The sequence below is a fragment of the Hippocampus guttulatus genome, chromosome 13 (assembly GCF_054856545.1).
Source record: "Hippocampus guttulatus isolate MCC_2025c chromosome 13, RoL_Hgut_1.0, whole genome shotgun sequence".
Classification (NCBI taxonomy): Eukaryota; Metazoa; Chordata; class Actinopteri; order Syngnathiformes; family Syngnathidae; genus Hippocampus; species Hippocampus guttulatus.
In genome coordinates this window covers 10,106,945-10,125,613 of record NC_141273.1, presented here as the reverse complement: position 1 = coordinate 10,125,613, position 18,669 = coordinate 10,106,945, and the positions used below count along the sequence as shown (strand labels likewise).

The 18,669-nt window shown below is 41.0% G+C and overlaps 2 protein-coding genes and 1 long non-coding RNA gene across 7 annotated transcripts; 2 read left to right on the top strand and 1 right to left on the bottom strand.

The window, feature by feature from the left end:
* Window positions 1-169: 169 nt before the first annotated feature.
* On the bottom strand, window positions 170-4,437 carry LOC147196265 (serine protease HTRA2, mitochondrial-like). Of its 5 annotated transcripts, none has more exons than XM_086126492.1 (8): window positions 3,826-4,434; window positions 2,925-3,129; window positions 1,566-1,760; window positions 1,458-1,490; window positions 926-1,040; window positions 755-824; window positions 553-648; window positions 170-407 (listed from the first exon to the last, which is right to left on the bottom strand). In XM_086126492.1, the coding sequence occupies exons 1-8, from the start codon at window positions 4,263-4,265 to the stop codon at window positions 242-244; spliced, it is 1,320 nt and encodes a 439-aa protein (XP_085982618.1). In that variant the 5' UTR covers window positions 4,266-4,434; the 3' UTR covers window positions 170-241. The 5 variants fall into 5 exon arrangements, with proteins under 5 accessions (XP_085982618.1, XP_085982619.1, XP_085982616.1 ...); XM_086126493.1 differs by having other exon boundaries at window positions 932-1,040; window positions 3,826-4,433; XM_086126490.1 differs by having other exon boundaries at window positions 1,458-1,760; window positions 3,826-4,274; window positions 4,379-4,431.
* LOC147196266 (uncharacterized) lies at window positions 449-2,633 on the top strand. The gene is made up of 2 exons (XR_015102596.1): window positions 449-850; window positions 947-2,633. It is a non-coding gene; the product is annotated as an uncharacterized LOC147196266 (long non-coding RNA).
* Window positions 4,438-4,988: 551 nt separating the features above from the next.
* LOC147196264 (rho GTPase-activating protein 11A-like) lies at window positions 4,989-13,216 on the top strand. The gene is made up of 11 exons (XM_086128168.1): window positions 4,989-5,732; window positions 6,763-6,830; window positions 7,578-7,674; window positions 7,763-8,019; window positions 9,177-9,340; window positions 9,428-9,568; window positions 9,982-10,155; window positions 10,241-10,370; window positions 10,876-10,984; window positions 11,579-11,693; window positions 11,787-13,216. The coding sequence occupies exons 1-11, from the start codon at window positions 5,604-5,606 to the stop codon at window positions 13,175-13,177; spliced, it is 2,775 nt and encodes a 924-aa protein (XP_085984294.1). The 5' UTR covers window positions 4,989-5,603; the 3' UTR covers window positions 13,178-13,216.
* Window positions 13,217-18,669: the final 5,453 nt, after the last annotated feature.

Below are 18,669 nucleotides of genomic sequence, written 5' to 3'. Positions count from 1 at the left end.
GAGACACAGTACACTGCGTCCCCCGTCCCCCCCCACACGTGCGCGCGCACACATTTTCAAAAAAGGTCAGCTCACAAAATTTTACGTACAATTTCAAACTCGATAGGTGAGCAGGCACTCTAGAGATACAGCTATAAAACAGAACAAAAATATAATGGTGATTCAAAAGTCAATTTTACATACCATGTGCCCTTTATTTCCAGGCAGCTATATAGAATGTGAGATGTGGTGTGGCTGCTTTTCACTCTGTGTATTCAGGAGTCATTTGCAGTTGAAGCTGCTGTTCTCCTCGTTGCACCACCACTGTGATTTTATCACGACCACGCACGGCGGCGTAGATCTCCTCTGAGGTGTTCACCTTCACTCGATTGATCTCCAGCACAACATCTCCCGGCAGCAGTCCGGATCTGACAAAGATGACAGTGTGGGTGAAGAGTAAAAGGTGAGATGTATTTTATTGTATGTTCTTATGATTTACAGTAGTTCTATGTTATATATATATATTGTATGGGCTGCCACTGATTGTGATCCACTGTCAATATGTCTGCTCACCTGTTTGCGGGAGAGCCCCTGATCACTCCGAGGATCAGAATTCCATGTGTCACTTCCGGGAAAGATGCGTTTTTCAGCTTCAGCTCAGCAATGATGCTAAGGCACAAGGAGAGATACAACACAAAAAAAGGTTTCAGATGACAGTTTAACTGGATTGGAATTTTTTTTTCTCTCTCCCAACCCTTGCACATAAAAAGCTGACCTCGGCGTCAGTGTTAGCATGACGACGCCAATGTACCGCCGCTTTGTCTCGGACTCGCCAAACCCGGAACCTATCATTTGAAATTGGAACAACAGGGTGTGTCAGTGTTAGTAATTTCCAAAGATCTCTTTTCACTTTCTGCACAGGAGGCATGAGGAAACAAAAACACACTTATACTTTTTCTTTTGGCAGCTTGATCAAGGAATAGTCTCAGACGATCGGACGGGATAGCAAAGGAGATGCCCGGAGTGACTTTCATAGTGTTTATTCCAATGACCTCGCCATCCTGAAGAAAAAGTCATATTCAAGTGATCAATACAGGTGACAATCATGTTGGACAAAATTATTTCAACTAATTTCCTGTCTGGATTCATGTACGGAGGGGTGGGTGTGTACCGATACCAGCCTTATTTTAAAGCATCAGGTATGGCGGAGGCGGCTGCCGATACCAGGCACCAATACCAAAACCAGGGCAAAAAAAAAAACACAAAAAAACAAATTTGTCTGAAGTCTTTGTTCACCATTTTTGTCAATTTGTTAAGTAAAATTATACACATCAAAAGTACGAGAGGTATTGGTACCCAGTATTGTTGAGTACTCAGAGTGAATATCGGTCTGAAAAAAAAAAGTGGTTTAGAACATTCCTACATGTATGTGAATCATAGTTTGTCCACCCCTGATTTAGAAAGTGGCACCAACTCACCAGGTTGATGAGAGGACCTCCGGAATTGCCAAACTGCAAAATCAAATAATCTTCATAAGACACATTGGTAGTTACACTGTCTGCTTCGTCACTGTAGCTCGCACTCACGTCGATTGCCGCATCGGTTTGGATGTACTCCATGTTCGAGTTCGACAGGCCAAGCTCCTTACTGCCCCTCTGCACTGAGCTGATGATGCCTGATGTGATTGTGTTCCGTAACGCAAACGGGCTTCCCATGGCCACCACAAACTCTCCTTGGCGGACATCAGATGAACGGCCAAGTACGAGTGTGGGTAGGGGATTCTGCGAGTCAGGGTAGGGGGCAGGTTAAACCTCTGCTGGTTTGAACATAAAACACTCGAACAAGTAAAGTTTACTTGGACACCATAATCCGGAAGTCCAGAATATGCTAACCAGTCCACGTGAGAAAAAGATGTTACAGAGCTACTGTGAAAATGCTTTACTTATGAAGGGAAATCACATTTGTATGTGATACGTCACAACCACATCAGAGTATGTTCATTTTATTGATGCTGATTCCCGTATGTAGGCATGCGCTTAAAAAAAAGATACATGATAATTGTTGCAAATTATTCTGTGGACCGTCAATTTATGTCTCGCAGACCTCCGCAGGTCCTGGGCCCCAGTTTGAGAACCGTAGTCTGTAACCTTTTGCTGCAACTTGTAACTTTGAATGGCCCGTAAATGATGTTGCTATGTAATGGCCAATTTTTAAAAAACGGATGCTTTATGACACAAGCTTCATCTTCGTGCAAGTGACTCCTAAAAATCATGTATTTGTAGCGATAAAGCAAAGCGTGGCGAGTCACAGATGCTGAAATACACTAGTTAAAGAATGGGGCTGAGATTGTCTCCTTTTTTGCCCATTTGCTCACTTTATGCTTTTACAATAAAATGTAGGTAACGCGACCAGGGCAATCCCGCTTCTCCCTTGACAATCGCCCCGTTTTGCATTTGTGGCTAAGTCAAATAAAAATGTGCCAGCTCAAAATATGATTTCCCAATAACACTATTGTAGCGAGTTTGTATGTACGCAACTTGTGAGTCATCGACTGGAATGTTTTTCACGATCGTCCAGTTTTTTTTTTTTTTAAAACGGTGGAAAAAATCCTGCACTAAAACATTGAAAATAAATTCAGTCCTAAAAACTGGAAATGTGTAAAATGTGACTTTTTTTAAAATTACAAAACTGTTTTTGTTTCTGATTGCTAATTGAGACTTGAAAACATATGATTATTAGTGAGAAATGACTACGTTACAAACAAACCACATAGAATTCCAGTTTCAATGCAAAAAAAAAATAAATTATAAAAAATATACCTAAATATTTTGTTTAAAAAACGCACACACAAACGAGGCATATTGGGCACATCCCTTTTTAGTGTTGCGCTACAATCTTTACTGTCCATGAGGCGTGCGGAACAAATTCTGCCTCTTTTTGCTCACCTTTGCAGAGATTTTGATGGTGGCGATGTCCGCTACCGGATCGACATCTTGCACGGTGGCGTGGTACATATCTCCATTAGTGAGCTTGACACGAACACCTCGCTTATTGGCCACCACGTGAGCATTGGTCACGATAAGGCCATCACTGCTTATAATAAAACCAGAGCCATTGGACACTGCCTCTTCCCTCCGGGAAAATGGGTGTCTATTTAAAAAAATATATATATAAAGGGCGAGTAGTTTACTTTTATTTCAAAGAATCACACAGAAAACTCAGTGACAGATGTTTAATGAATGAAAAAAGGTCTGTGTTTGTGAGCAACAGTACAAGCACTCGAAATTTCATCTTGCCAATAATATTTACTAATTTCTTTTGTCTTCCATGATAGGAGACTAATTATTTTTGTTTTTACTTTACTATTTACATTTTTGCCGATTTTCTAACATGCTACAGACCAAAGCAGTGACTTAATATGAATTTAATTATTTCTATTTATAATAATGTCATGTTTTTTAATAAAACGATGGAAATTAAATCAGGTTTTTAAAATCCGATTCACTAACAAAACAAAAAAACCCAACAGATGACTTGATTAAATATTTGGACCCCTTCTACATATTACAATAAATCTGACTTCTGTCTCACAATTTGAAATTGTCACTCAAAAGCAAATGGGGCCCTCAATATAATGTCTAATGAAAACAAATAAGTATGGCGGTAACTGACAGTGCCTTCTTGTGCACTATTCTATTCGAGGTCGTCATTGTGTCAGGATATATCATCTTGTGACATTTTCTTTGGTGGTGTGCCTGGAGACTTTTGTAGTGTCATAATGTATATGTGCATTGGCTTGGTTGGAATACTGTCGTGACATTTGGTGCCCCGATTATGACAACTCACCTTCCCACAATTTCGATGTAGACCACAGCCGGCGTGGACTTTTCCACGACATCTGCTATGAAGTTGTATTTATCCCGAGGGGTGTCGGGTTTAAAAGGAGAAGCGCACTGAGCTGACGGCAGGATGCGTTCAAGTATGCCTTGTGATTTGGGCTCAGTTACAGGTCCGCCGTCCTCTCGACGATCCAGAAGCGCTAGAGAAGTGCACAGTCCCAAACCCAAGGACAATGAACGAAGCAGACTGGATTGGCTGCGGTCGCCTTTTCCTTCCCTGTCCCAGGTCGGGTCCCTGCGGTCCAGTTGTGTGTGGTCGCCAGGGCCCCCGTGGTTGGATATCAACACCGTAGAGACCCACCGGGTGCCTGCTATCTCAGTTCTCCAAGTGTGTGTCCTTAACGCCGCGAGGAAATGCCGACTGAAAACAGCCGAGTTTGCTGCCATACTGCATAACTTAATGAAGAGGAAATACGAATAATTTGAATGGCATTAAATGAAATGATAGGAAAATTATCATTAGGATTTAAATTGACAGGAATTATGAAACAACAACCAACCCGAAAGTATGCTGCCTGTATTTCTTCCTCTCCTCTTAAGGGCGATTGACAAACTGGATATGTCCCAATACCGTCACCGGCTGGACTGGAGTGAAAATTACATTTCATAGATGGATAGACAGATAGCTTTTGTGGAAAAAAAAATACTCAGCTCTTAAAGTAACATCATGACCAAAACTGAAATTCAATAGGCCCAAGTGTTTTTCAAAACGGTATTCCTAAAACATAATGATTATTTGACCTCCACAAAAACTTAAAATATAGCTGCAGGCAATGTGTTTTTCTGACCGTAACATTGAAAATAGTTTTGTTTTATTCAGAGTGGAAACGAGTGAATTTTAACACTTGGATCACTTTTCAAATGGAGCTCAAAATGTTCAAACAAATTTAAAAAAAAGCAAAATATGTGGATAAGTGTTTCAAAGAATGGATGGACGGGTGAAAGTTGCTGGAGGTGCTTGTTGGGGGGGAGTTAGAGTAGTCTGAGAAGTTGCTGCTGGACCTGAATGAATGAATGTACTCTATAATTCCAACGTTCGTTTTTGACATCACAATCAAGTGACTGTACAATGTTTATGTTAAAATTGGTTTGAGGTCCTCAGGCAGGAAAGAGTAATGAAAATATCGCTTCACCAATGGGGCAAGCCTTGACATATAAATCAAGCGCACCAGAGGAAAAAACGGCATTCAAACCTTTTCCAGCCAATCAGATCACCGAAAGAAGACAGCGCTGTGGTTTGAATACACTGTGGAAACAGTCGGGTAAGTGGAGAAAAATGGCTACAGAGGCAATGTAGGCGAAAGCTAATCAATGAAATCTGTACGATGCAAGGTGGTCGCTGCTTTAGAGGTCAAATTGAGGTTTTCGAATGGAATAATAATATAGATTTTTTTTCTTAGCGACGTGAATGTTTTTCTTTGCGGCTGGCTAAAATTAGCTTCGGTAACTGCATTGCTAGCCATATGTACTTGGCAAACTCACGTAACTCTCGTCGACTAGATTAAAATTTTTTTGTAATTTTGGACTGAGAAAACGTGTTCGTTTTTTGTTGTTGCGCTTCGTGTCATAAAACGTGATTGAATGTTTTTTGTTATGTTTCCTCACGTAATGATGACTTAACTACAGTTTGTTTAAAAAGACAGAACGTATAGGAGTTCCACGCTTTTTGTGAGAAGAAAGTGAACGTCGTTTTTAGGGTGTAGTTTAGCAGGGTAGGAGACGAAAATGATGGTCGAGGAGAGAAATGTGGTTCGCCGAGTGGCTGTGCAGCATCTCCGTACAACGTATGGGATCAAGACAAAGAACTGGAACAAAAACAAAGCAGCCAGTTGTAAGTCAACAACAACAAACTCGGTGAGTAAACAAAGATGATGTTTACATTATATATTACTTTAACTTTGCTCTGTAAGCCTATGTGCAACCAGTTTATTTCATAAACTTAAAATTGAACGTGTTCTGGCTACAGTCTTGGAGAATACAAACAACAGCATATAAAACAGGATAGATTCGAAGCCAGGGTTTTTTTTTTTTTTTTTTTCCCAAATTGGCCTGGAGTCACAAGATTTGTCATCACGAGACTTGATTCTGTTTGAAATGATCCTTTACTTCCCCATTTGGATAAGCTCCAAAGAAACGTGCAAAAAGTCTGCATAAAAGAATGCTCATTGTTGGGGACCTGGACAAAATTCTAACACAAGAAGACGGTGATGCAAAATCTCCCAAAATACACAATGAGCACCTTTTAATGGAATGTAGCACTGCCAAGTATAACCTCAGTAATAACAATAATAATAATAATAAAAAGAAGAATCCTACATTTATAGATCTGCAACAGCATCACTCAAGTGTAAAAGCCACATTTTTGATACATTATTGATCACATTAGATGAGTGTACATGAATATTGTTTGACATGTTTCAATGAGCGGCCCGGTAGTCCAGTGGTTAGCACGTCGACTTCACAGAGGTACCGGGTTCAATTCCAGCTCCGGCCTCCCTGTGTGGAGCTTGCATGTTCTCCCCGGGCCTGCATGGGTTTTCTACGGGTACTCTGGTTTCCTCCCACATTCCAAAAAACATGCATGGCAGGCTGATTGAACACACTAAATTGTCCCTAGGTGTGAGTGTGAGTGCGCATGGTTGTTCGTCTCTGTGTGCCCTGCAATTGGCTGGTAACCGGTTCAGGGTGTCCCCCGCCTACTGCCCAAAGACGGCTGGGATAGGCTCCAGCACCCCCCTTGTGAGGATTAAGCGGTTCAGAAAATGGATGGATGGATGTTTCAATGAGAATCTCAAGTATGCAATGCCATAGATATTTCCAGATTCAATTAGGTCTGCTATAATTCTAATCCTGCTCTATTTTTTCTTCAAATTGTTTCCCCTAGACCAAGGTGTTTGGAGTGCCATTGGAGATTTTACCATATTATGACATGGCACATGGGAGCGTGCCACGGTAAGTCCATTTGCTCTTTTACATGTACAGTGGAACCTCCAAATTTGAAAGCCCCAAGATATGGACAATTTGAAGTTCAACCCAGATTTTCTGGGGAAAAAAGTCTGCCTCATGTTTCATCATCATGCTTGTCTGAGACCTCAACTCAGTAAGCATATCAAGGATAAATTCCTTAGGAGTGTTTTGCATTTTCTTTGGCTTTGTTGGGAGTTACAGTGATGACACCAGTGAAGGGTAGCAGTGATCACAAAGAACCAAAGAACTGGTCTGTCTTTCTGACACGCATGATCATTCACCAATTTGTTAAACGGCTGCAGTTTTTTTTTTTTAATGAGTGTAAAAGCCTGCATATCTTCTAGCGGAATGCATTATGAACCGTAGGGGGTCACATGTTTTGATAAATATACCTGCCAGAACAGATACTGAAATTAAACATACCAAGAAAATGATTGTGCCAAACCACCAGCAGAGGGAGGTGAAGCAACTCATCACAACATTTCATACTGGGCCTGTCCAGTGGCTAACTTGCTTTTTTATACTTACATGAGAGATAAAAATGAATCTGAATATGAATGGTGACAAATGTAACCTGGAATGAATAATCGTTTTGATCGTATTTCCTACAAAATGGTGCCATGTGGCAGAATACAATTTGGGGTGATCTAATGTGTTGAATACTGGCAACTTGGCAAGTCAGCCCATACAGTATTACAATTGCGCTTACATAACGTATCTGTGCTGTCCTAGCTTTCTGGTGGATGCATGTATGAAGTTGCAGGCGCATGTTGACACAGAAGGCCTATTCAGAAAATCGGGCTCTGTTGTTCGCCTGAAAGTCCTGCAGGTGAGTGATTGGTGACTTTGCTCTCAATGTGTGACCATGACCCCTTGAAATGGGTTTCCGACAGCTGGGTTTTGTTGTATGTTGCCAGACTAAAGTGGATTCTGGTGAGGAGTGCCTGTCTACCGCACTTCCCTGCGATGTGGCCGCCCTGGTGAAGCAGTTTTTTAGGGAGCTGCCAGAACCTGTTCTGCCCACTGAGCTGCAGGAGGCCTTCCTCAAGGCCCAGCAGCTTCCCACCAAGGAGGACCGCACCTCTGCCACCATGTTGCTGTCTTGCGTCCTGCCTGACAGGAGCCTCAGTGTTTTGCACCACTTCTTTGAGTTCCTCCAGAATGTCTCCAAGAGGTGCTTGCATTTCCTTTTTTTCATTTGACATTGATGTGGGGCGGCGTGGTGGTCCGCCTCACAGTGCAGAGGTGCAGGGTTCAATTCCGGCCCCGGCCTTCCTGTGTGAAGTTTGAATGTTTCCCCCGTGCCTGAGTGGGTTTTCTTTGGTTTCCTCCCACATTCCAAAAACATGCATGGTAGGTTAATGGAACGCTCAAAATTATCCCTAGAAGTGATTGTGAGCGCGGTTGGTTGTTTGTTCATGGGTGCCTTGCGATTGGCTGGCAACCGGTTCAGGGTATACCCCACCTAATGCTCGATGACAGCTGGGATAGGCTGCAGCTCGCCTGCAACCCTTGTGAGGATAAGCGGACTAGAAAATGGAATGTGGGAGGAAACCGGAGTATCCTGCGAAAACCCACGCAGGCTCGGGGAGAACATGCAAACTCCACACAGGATGGCCGGTATCGAACCCACGCCCTCTGTACTGTGAGGTCGGCGCGCTATCCACTGGACTACCGGGCTGCCTATTGCTAATCCACAAAAGAAAATTTAGTAAGCCTGTTGTAAAATATTCCTGCTGTAAGCACAATTAAGCCATGCCTGCCACCTAGTGGTGAATGCTGATAATACAACTTAACACTAAAGGCACCTGCTGCATACTTGCAATTTGGAACATGCAGATTTGCAAATTTTTCTTCCTCTGTGTTTTTAAATTATTTTTCCCATTTTCCTGCATTTAACTCCAGTTTTTCATGGAAAGTGTATCATGAATGTTAATCAGCGTTATCGCCAGTGGCCCATCCTTCATCTAAACTATCGTGAAAGCATAGGCGATTAAATAGCGTCAAAACGGGTCAAAACATGCTGCACTAGAGATACGGCACTTACAATTAAGTGAGCCAACTAATTGCCGACTACATTTGATGATGTAATCATCTAAATCGGTGAAAGGAAGAGTCTGCCCCGGCCGACCAATGGTATGTAATGCCATAATAATTTGCATAATTGATGTATCATTTATGTGCTGTCATTTCCTCATGTGGATGTTCATGGATCTATTTTTGTGCAATTTGGGCAAAATTTAACTCATGCTTTGTCAGTAGACACAGTCATACTGGATTTGAGTCTCAATTCTCATTGTATCAATGCCTTGTGATATCGTTTGATTCCAGGAGCGCAGAGAATAAGATGGACAGTGCTAACTTGTCCGTAATCTTGGCTCCCAATCTCCTCCACTGTGGAGAAGGTACAGAGAAGATGAACGCCAACACAGAAAAACGCATCAGATTACAGACGGCTGTTGTTCGCTGCTTCATCGAGCACGCTCATAACTTTGGTAGCACTTGACGCGCATCCTCAGCTGCTGCTCTTCTCGGCCTCAGTCTGGTTTAACTCGAACTGTTCCCTGGTCTGGGCCTCACAGGTGTGCTGCCAAAGTTCCTTGAAGAGAAGGTTTCGGACGCGATGCGCCGTGAGCCAGCAATTCTGTCACCTCTGTTCAATGAACTTAAGGAGCTGGACCAAAACTCAGGGATGAGGGGGAGACACAGACACAGTCTTGGAGGTAAGATGTGATTGTCAGGGATTCAGTGTACGAGTGGGCATCATGATCAACCATGTTATAAAAAAAATTGTTGGATAAATTGTGTAGTAAAGCAGCTGATTATTTATTTAACCACCAGGTTTCTGCAAGGAATATTAATAATGTCTCCACTGTTATTCAATGTCTATGTTTACTCATCAATTGTTGTACACATCTTTAGGAGATCATTGATTTAATCTCAAAATGGAGGACACTCCTTGGTAGCAACCTGCCAATCACAAATCATCCTCATAGTCGATCAAGCGCAATGAGTGACGTGCACATGCAACCAAAAACTAAAGGCTTTGTCTTCATCTCTGTTGAGTTGAAGTTCCTCAAGTACTTGTGGTTGAACCTTTGTTTTTTTATTTTTTTAATTATTTTTTTATTATTAGTCTTTTCTTCTGCCACTCCTGTGATTGCGACACCATCCTCCAAGAGAAAACTACCTTTGGATTCCGGTTATTCTTTTGGATTCTCAAACAAGAAACGTAAATCTGTCAAGAAGAATCTTGGGATGGAATTGCTTCCCAGTTCCTTGTTCAGCGGCACGTCCACTCCCGGATCAGGTATTTTGGATTGCTCTCGAAAGTCTAGCAAAACGTTCTGCTGTGTGGTTTGCTACAAGAGCGTTCCCTTCTGTTCTATGTGAAGCTTGCAGCGCCTCGGGGGTGTTGGATTCATCCCAAAGTGCTCTGTCCTCTGATGGGAAGTGTCAAAGGCAGCCAGCCACATCAGCAAGGAGAAAGAGCAGACGACTGAGCGGCAGACATGTAGTCAGCAGGTGACCACTCCACACGAGCCTTCATATCTCAGTTTTCACACAGAGGACACATGATTAGGTAGACCCACACAAAAGCAACGAGTCGCAATACAAGGACTCCATCCTTCTTAATGGCATTTATTTAATTCCAAGACACTGGTGGCAAGACTCGTCGGAAGTATTAACGTGAATTCATCATAAAACACGTGCCGCATTTTCTGCACTATGAGGCGCATTTACAAGCATTCAATTTTCTCAAAAGCCGACAATGCGCCCTATAATCCAAAGTGCCTTAAAGAGCAGAAAATACGGTAACTACGTGCAATAGTTGAAGTCGTATTTTAATGTTTAAAACTGTTGAGTATTTTTTTTTACGATATACTGTCACCTGGTGGCATATCATGCAAATATTCTGTGTGGCTGTCAGAAAGCAGCGTGAACATGTATTGGGAAAGTAATTGAATGGTCAACATGGCAATAAATTATGTATATATTGATCATTGTATTGGTTTATATCCTATTCCAGAGTTGAATCTGGAAGAGCCGGCTGCTTTTCTCCCAAAGTCAAGAAGAAAGAAGCACAGCGCAAGTCTCTGCGCCAGCGTTTCAGTTTGGGGAGGAGCCACAAAGACGCCGTAAGTGCGCTCCACTGATCGGAGGAAGTCAACGAATGAACGATGGGGTCATCTTTGTTCTCCCGCCAAAAAAAAAAAAAAAAAAGCAATATTTTGCATGTTTACGGCGACTGAGTTTACATTTACCGGTAATAATTTTAAACTTGATAAATGCATCTTCTGGTTGTTCTCAGACTTTTGAATTTGGGGTAGGGTATGATGGTACACAGCTAAAATATATTTTTGAAGCCCAATCCCCAATCGTTTTTACGACACTAAGCACAATACTTACGCGGCACAATCTAAAGTATAAATATGGTATTTGTAGTGAAATAATTTTGATACATTGGGTGAGTGGTCAATGAATAAGAAATGTATTAGAGTTAAATGTAATCACATTTTTGACTTAATAAAACCTGCTAACCACCAAGAGCAAAATCTAATTTCTTCCCTCATCCTCTGAAGAACTAACTGCAAAAGTCATCCAATTAACAAAGAATATTGCGTTCGGGGTCACATCTGTGGGTTCATTTAACATTTTAACACGAGTCCTAAAAGTCCTCTTGACATCTATTTCATCTTTTATTTCTCATTCCGTGCTGGTGGCTGGTGTAGGGATCCGAGTCCATAGGTTGGCGACTCGCCACCCAGGAGGGCACCACCGGTTTTTGTTTCACCAAAGAGGCTACGTTCAAGCCATCGCTGCTGCCCACAAATGCACAATCCGACAGTAAGTACCTGAGGGTGCTTGTTTCTCTGCGTTGCTGCTTTAATACTTTGACCCCTTGCTTGACTCATTTCTGCTACTGTCCCACCCCAATAGGTTCAAAGTTTATAAGCAAGTCTGAGGACAACTTACTGACCCCCCAGTGTAAGCCCAGTGCCCACCACACCTCATGGAGCTGGGAGGCCCCCGGAGAAGCACAGCTCTTTGCCGGAGGGGCCTTCCCTGAAACGCCCACAAGTGTTTGTCTGAAGAGCCATTTCATGTCCGAACCCGCCGTTGTCGTGTCCAAACCTTTGACTGGGTCCAACATGTCCAAAAAGCTGTGTTGCGCTTCCAGCGCGGAGAGCCTGGAAATGGAATCCTCCATTTCCAAAGCCTCGTGCCGGACAGTAGCATCCCCGCCGAAGGTGGAGAGCGCCCTCGTTGAATTGGGAGCTCCAACACCAGAGTCCAAAACGCAGCTGTCAGACAGTATCCTGCTACCTCCGCCCAAGACTCCCCCAGTTGTGCATTTCACTGAGAACACATTCATGTCCAAGTTGCCACCTCATCATGAGCTAAACGTTACATTTGACATAGCCGCCTTATCACCTTTGCATATTGATAGTATCGTTTTAGATTCTGCTGGGAGTTGCAGTCCTGCTCAGGGTTCATTTTGCACTGCTGCTGTTGGGCACAATAGCTCAGCGATGGGTGGAAGTGACGACTCAGCCGACCAGGTTCGCTGTAGCAGACTGATTGAAGCTCTAGACGTACAGAGTCCGGCACACTTTAGGATTGGTATCTCGCCAGGACTCCGGTCCACCCCCTACGCGCCGCGCCTTGAGCTTGCAGATGAGCAGGGCACAGCATATCGCGAGGATGTGTCTTCCTCCAAGGCTAGCACCCAAATGCAACATCAACCGCCACACGCTCCAGATTGCCGCCATCCCCGAGTGGCAGAGCACATTCAACATTTCAACAAACTGACCCTTAAATCTCCCAGAGGCGCCGAGGCCAAACATGTCAGGTCGCCGCTCAAGTTTCAGCGCACTCCTGTGCGTCAGGCCGTCCGGAGGATCAACTCTCTCCTCGGAGAGAACAGCAGACCCGCTCGAAATGTGGACATGATTGACACTCGAGGCATCAAAGCTGTGAAAGCTTTGAGCTTGGAAAGCGGCCTTTCCCCGCGCGCACAGCTTCAGCCATCCAAGGGAGAGGCTCAACTGGTTCTGAACAGTGCCAAACCGCTGAAGAAACCGCCCCCTGTCCCACCCAGAAAGCCAAGCCTATTGGCTGCTAGAAGCACCACTTCTGCTCTTGGCGACATGACCAACAAGTTCCAAAGCAGGGCCAATGGGGACTCGTCCATCCGGCAGGCAGCAGCAGCGCAGAAGGTTGTTTTGAAGCAGCTCGCAGAGGATGAGGTGCGACATTATAGAGGTTCACCCAAAAACCCTCTGAACCAACCACGACTGCTGCCGGCTACGAAACCTGTTGATTTGTAGCAATGCTTCTTTTGCCATCATAAATTACAGTTGATTTGAGTCTTATTGATGTGGGATTTAATTTATTTGTGGCTTCAATAGGTGGTGCGTATATTGTCATGGCCTTCTCAAGAAATGACGTGCCTTTGCCTTCCGATACTTTCCTGTAGGTTTTAGTTTGTAGAGTGTTGGTGAATCTTTTTTTCGTGGTGGAATTCCTGGAAATTGTAATATCCCTTTAATTTATGCATTCTATGGCTATTACTGTTTACATTTGCTCATGTTTTTCTTTTTTATTGTTAAATTGCTTCTTGTTTTTGTACGAGGCCAGAGTAAGTACAGTTTTTGATGGGGTGCGGGGGGATAGCCAAATATTATTCAAGAAATCAGAAAATTCCGCAACCAGTAAAACACACGTGTCAAATAAACTCAATAAGTACCTCTAAAAAATGTCAGCGGTCATCTTGTTGCACAAAAGACAATATCTTAGCAGCCACTAGAGGAGGCTGCATTACCATTTCTGAGTTTGTTGTGCTGTCCAGGACGACTCGCTGCAAAACAAATGACTTCTACTGTATATACAGTAAATACATGACATATTAAAAAAAAATGTAGTGAAACTTAATATACGCATTGAAGTGAAGGCTGTTCATTTTAATGATTTCTCAAAATAATTAGGGTACGAATACCAACGTTTAACACTGGATTTCTATACATTTATGTCTACATTTTGAAACGATCAGTTTTACATCCTTCCTAGAAAATTATAATGCCCCATTCACTGGTAAGCTCTTTTTCGAACAGGGCCACGTGCCACTCATGTGATTCTTCGGCGCTCGCTGCCTACAACGTTGGTAAGGATGGGATTTTTCGGCTCTTCAGTGATCCGGTTCATTTGGATCGGCTCAGTGAAAAAAGCCGGCACTTTTTGGCTCTCAAACGGCTCTTTTAACTTTAGCTTTTCTTTTAAATATTTATGACAAATTTAGCATACATTTTGATAAATGACTTGGTGATCTAAATATTGCACTCTACTGACTGCAAATAGCAAGAATTATCAAGCAAAGAAATGGCTTTTTATGTAATTTATTGAACATTAAAGAGGATCCAAAGTTTGGAGTCTTTTTAATTTTGTTGCTTGTTTATTGTTTGGAGTCCAAACAGTGGATATTCCACAACTTGCACCTTATTAAAAATATTCATTCCGTGTCGTTTGTGCATTTTTTTCACTTTTAAATTAACCTGCGGGCCTAATCAAACCTCCTTGTGGGCCGCTTCCGGCCGTATGTTATACACACCTGATTACTATAGTAAGGCGTTTTTAGCCGAAAAAACCCCACCATTTATAGTAAGGAGTTTTTAGACGAAAAAAAACGACCATGTATAGAAAGTCGTCTTTAGCCGAAAAAAATGACCATGTATAGTAAGGCGTTTTTAGCCCAAAAAAACGACAATTTATAGTAAGGCATTTTTAAGCCAAAAAAACCCGACATAGTATAGTAAGGCGTTTTTAGCCCGAAAAAACGACCATGTATAAAGGCATTTTTGACCGAAAAAAATGACCATGTATAGTAAGGCATTTTTGGATGAAATTTTTAGCCGAAAAAAACGACCATGTGTAGTAAGGCGTCTTTGGACAAAAAAAAATGACATAGTATAGTAAGGCGTTTTTAGGCCGAAAAAAACGACCATGTATAGTAAGGCGTCTTTGGACAAAAAAAAAAATGACAGTATAGTAAGGCATTTTTAGCCCGAAAAAAACCACATAGTATAGTAAGGCGTTTTTAGGCCGAAAAAAATGACATAGGATAGTAAGGCGTTTTTAAGTCGAAAAAAACGACATAGTATAGTAAGCCGTTTTTAAGCCATAAAAAATGACAGAGTATAGTAAGGCGTTTTTAGCTAAAAAAAAACGACATCGTATAGTAAGGCGTTTCTAGCCCAAAAAAAACGACATCGTATAGTAAGGCGTTTTTAGCCCGAAAAAATCGACATAGTATATAGTAAGGCGTTTTTAGGCCAAAAAAAAAAACGACATAGTATAGTAAGGCGCTTTTAAGCCGACAAAAACGACATAGTATAGTAAAGCGTTTTTAGGCCGAAAAAAACGACATGGTATAGTAAGGCGTTTTTAGGCCGAAAAAAACGACATAGTATAGTAAGGCGTTTTTAAGCCGAAAAATACGACATAGTATAGGTAAGGCGTTTTTAAGCCGAAAAAAACGACATAGTATAGTAAGGCGTTTTTAGCCCGAACAAAACGACATAGTATAGTAATGCGTTTTTAGGCCGAAAAATACGACATAGTATAGTAAGGCGTTTTTAAGCTAAAAAAAAAAGATCATAGTATAATAAGGCAATTTTGGACGAAATATTTAGCCGAAAAAAACGACCATGTATATATAGTAAGGCATTTTTAGCCCAAAAATAACGACCATGTATAGTAAGGCGTTTTTGGATGACATTTTTAGCCGAAAAACACAACCATGGCGTAAGGCGTTTTTAGACGAAATTTTTAGCCGAAAAAAACGACCATGTATAAGGTGTTTTTAGCCGAAAAATTCGACATAGTATAGTAAGGCGTTTTTAGGCCAAAAAAAAACGACATAGTATAGTAAGGCGTTTTTAGGCCGAAAAAAACGACACAGTATAGTAAGGCGTTTTTAGCCCGAAAAAAACGAGATAGTATAGTAAGGCGTTTTTAGGCCAAAAAAAACGACATAGTATAGTAAGGCGTTTTTAAGCCATAAAAAACGACACAGTATAGTAAGGCGTTTTTAGCCCGAAAAAAACGACATAGTATAGTAATACTATACTAAAACATACATAGTATAGGAAGGCGTTTTTAGGCCAAAAAAAAGACATAGTAAGGCGTTTTTAAGCCGAAAAAAAACGACATAGTATACTAAGGCGTTTTTAGCCAAAAAAAACGACATAGTATAGTAAGGCCTTTTTAAGCCGAAAAAAACGACATAGTATACTAAGGCGTTTTTAGGCCGAAAAAAACGACACAGTATAGTAAGGCGTTTTTAGCCCGAAAAAAACGAGATAGTATAGTAAGGCGTTTTTAGGGCAAAAAAACCGACATATTATAGTAAGGGGTTTTTAAGCTGAAAAAAACGACATAGTATAGTAAGGTGTTTTTAGGCCGAAAAAAACGACATAGTATAGTAAGGCGTTTTTAAGCCGAAAAAAACGACATAGTATAGGAAGGCGTTTTTAGGCCAAAAAAAACCGACATAGTAAGGCGTTTTTAAGCCGAAAAAAAACGACATAGTATACTAAGGCGTTTTTAGGCCGAAAAAAACGACACAGTATAGTAAGGCGTTCTTAAGCCGAAAAAAACGAGATAGTATAGTAAGGCGTTTTTAGGCCAAAAAAAACGACATATTATAGTAAGGCGTTTTTAAGCCGAAAAAAACGACATAGTATAGTAAGGCGTTTTTAGGCCGAAAAAAATGACCATGTATAGTAAGGCATTTTTGGATGAAATTTTTAGCCGAAAAAAACGACCATGTATAGTAAGGCATCTTTGGACAAAAAAAAATGACATAGTATAGTAAGGCGTCTTTGGACAAAAAAAAAATGACATAGTATAGTAAGGCATTTTTAGCCCGAAAAAAACGACATAGGATAGTAAGGCGTTTTTAAGCCGAAAAAAACGACATAGTATAGTAAGGCGTTTTTAAGCCATAAAAAATGACAGAGTATAGTAAGGCGTTTTTAGCTAAAAAAAACGACATCTATAGTAAGGCGTTTCTAGCCCGAAAAAAACGACATAGTATAGTAAGGCGTTTTTAGGCCGAACAAAATGACATAGTATAGTAAGGCGTTTTTAAGACGACAAAAACGACATAGTATAGTAAGGCGTTTCTAGCCCGAAAAAAACGACATAGTATAGTAAGGCGTTTTTAGGCCGAAGAAAATGACATAGTATAGTAAGGCATTTTTAAGACGACAAAAACGACACAGTATAGTAAGGCGTTTTTAGCCCGAAAAAAACGAGATAGTATAGTAAGGCGTTTTTAGGGCAAAAAAAAATGACATATTATAGTAAGGCGTTTTTAAGCCGAAAAAAAACGACAAAGTATAGTAGGGCGTTTTTAGGCCGAAAAAAACCCGACATAGTAAGGCGTTTTTAGCCCGAAAAAAATGAGATAGTATAGTAAGGCGTTTTTAGGCCGAAAAATACGACATAGTATACTAAGGCGTTTTTAGCCCGAACAAAACGACATAGTATAGTAAGGCGTTTTTAGGCCGAAAAAAACGACATAGTATATAGTAAGGCGTTTTTAAGCCCAAAAAAAAAGATCATAGTATAGTAAGGCAATTTTGGATGAAATTTTTAGCCGAAAAAAACGACCATGTATATATAGTAAGGCGTTTTTAGCCCAAAAATAACGACCATGTATAGTAAGGCGTTTTTGGACGAAATTTTTAGCCGAAAAAAACGACCATGTATAAGGTGTTTTTAGCCGAAAAAAAAAACGACCATGTATAGTAAGGCGTTTTTAAGCCGAAAAAGTCGACATAGTATAGTAAGGCGTTTTTAAGCCGAAAAAAACGACATAGTATAGTAAGGCGTTCTTAAGCCGAAAAATCGACCATGTATAGTAAGGCGTTTTTAAGCCGAAAAAAACGACACAGTATAGTAAGGCGTTTTTAGCCCGAAAAAAACGAGATAGTATAGTAAGGCGTTTTTAGGGCAAAAAAACCGACATATTATAGTAAGGCGTTTTTAAGCTGAAAAAAACGACATAGTATAGTAAGGTGTTTTTAGGCCGAAAAAAACGACATAGTATAGTAAGGCGTTTTTAAGCCGAAAAAAACGACATAGTATAGGAAGGCGTTTTTAGGCCAAAAAAAACCGACATAGTAAGGCGTTTTTAAGCCGAAAAAAAACGACATAGTATACTAAGGCGTTTTTAGGCCGAAAAAAACGACACAGTATAGTAAGGCGTTCTTAAGCCGAAAAAAACGAGATAGTATAGTAAGGCGTTTTTAGGCCAAAAAAAACGACATATTATAGTAAGGCGTTTTTAAGCCGAAAAAAACGACATAGTATAGTAAGGCGTTTTTAGGCCGAAAAAAATGACCATGTATAGTAAGGCATTTTTGGATGAAATTTTTAGCCGAAAAAAACGACCATGTATAGTAAGGCATCTTTGGACAAAAAAAAATGACATAGTATAGTAAGGCGTCTTTGGACAAAAAAAAAATGACATAGTATAGTAAGGCATTTTTAGCCCGAAAAAAACGACATAGGATAGTAAGGCGTTTTTAAGCCGAAAAAAACGACATAGTATAGTAAGGCGTTTTTAAGCCATAAAAAATGACAGAGTATAGTAAGGCGTTTTTAGCTAAAAAAAACGACATCTATAGTAAGGCGTTTCTAGCCCGAAAAAAACGACATAGTATAGTAAGGCGTTTTTAGGCCGAACAAAATGACATAGTATAGTAAGGCGTTTTTAAGACGACAAAAACGACATAGTATAGTAAGGCGTTTCTAGCCG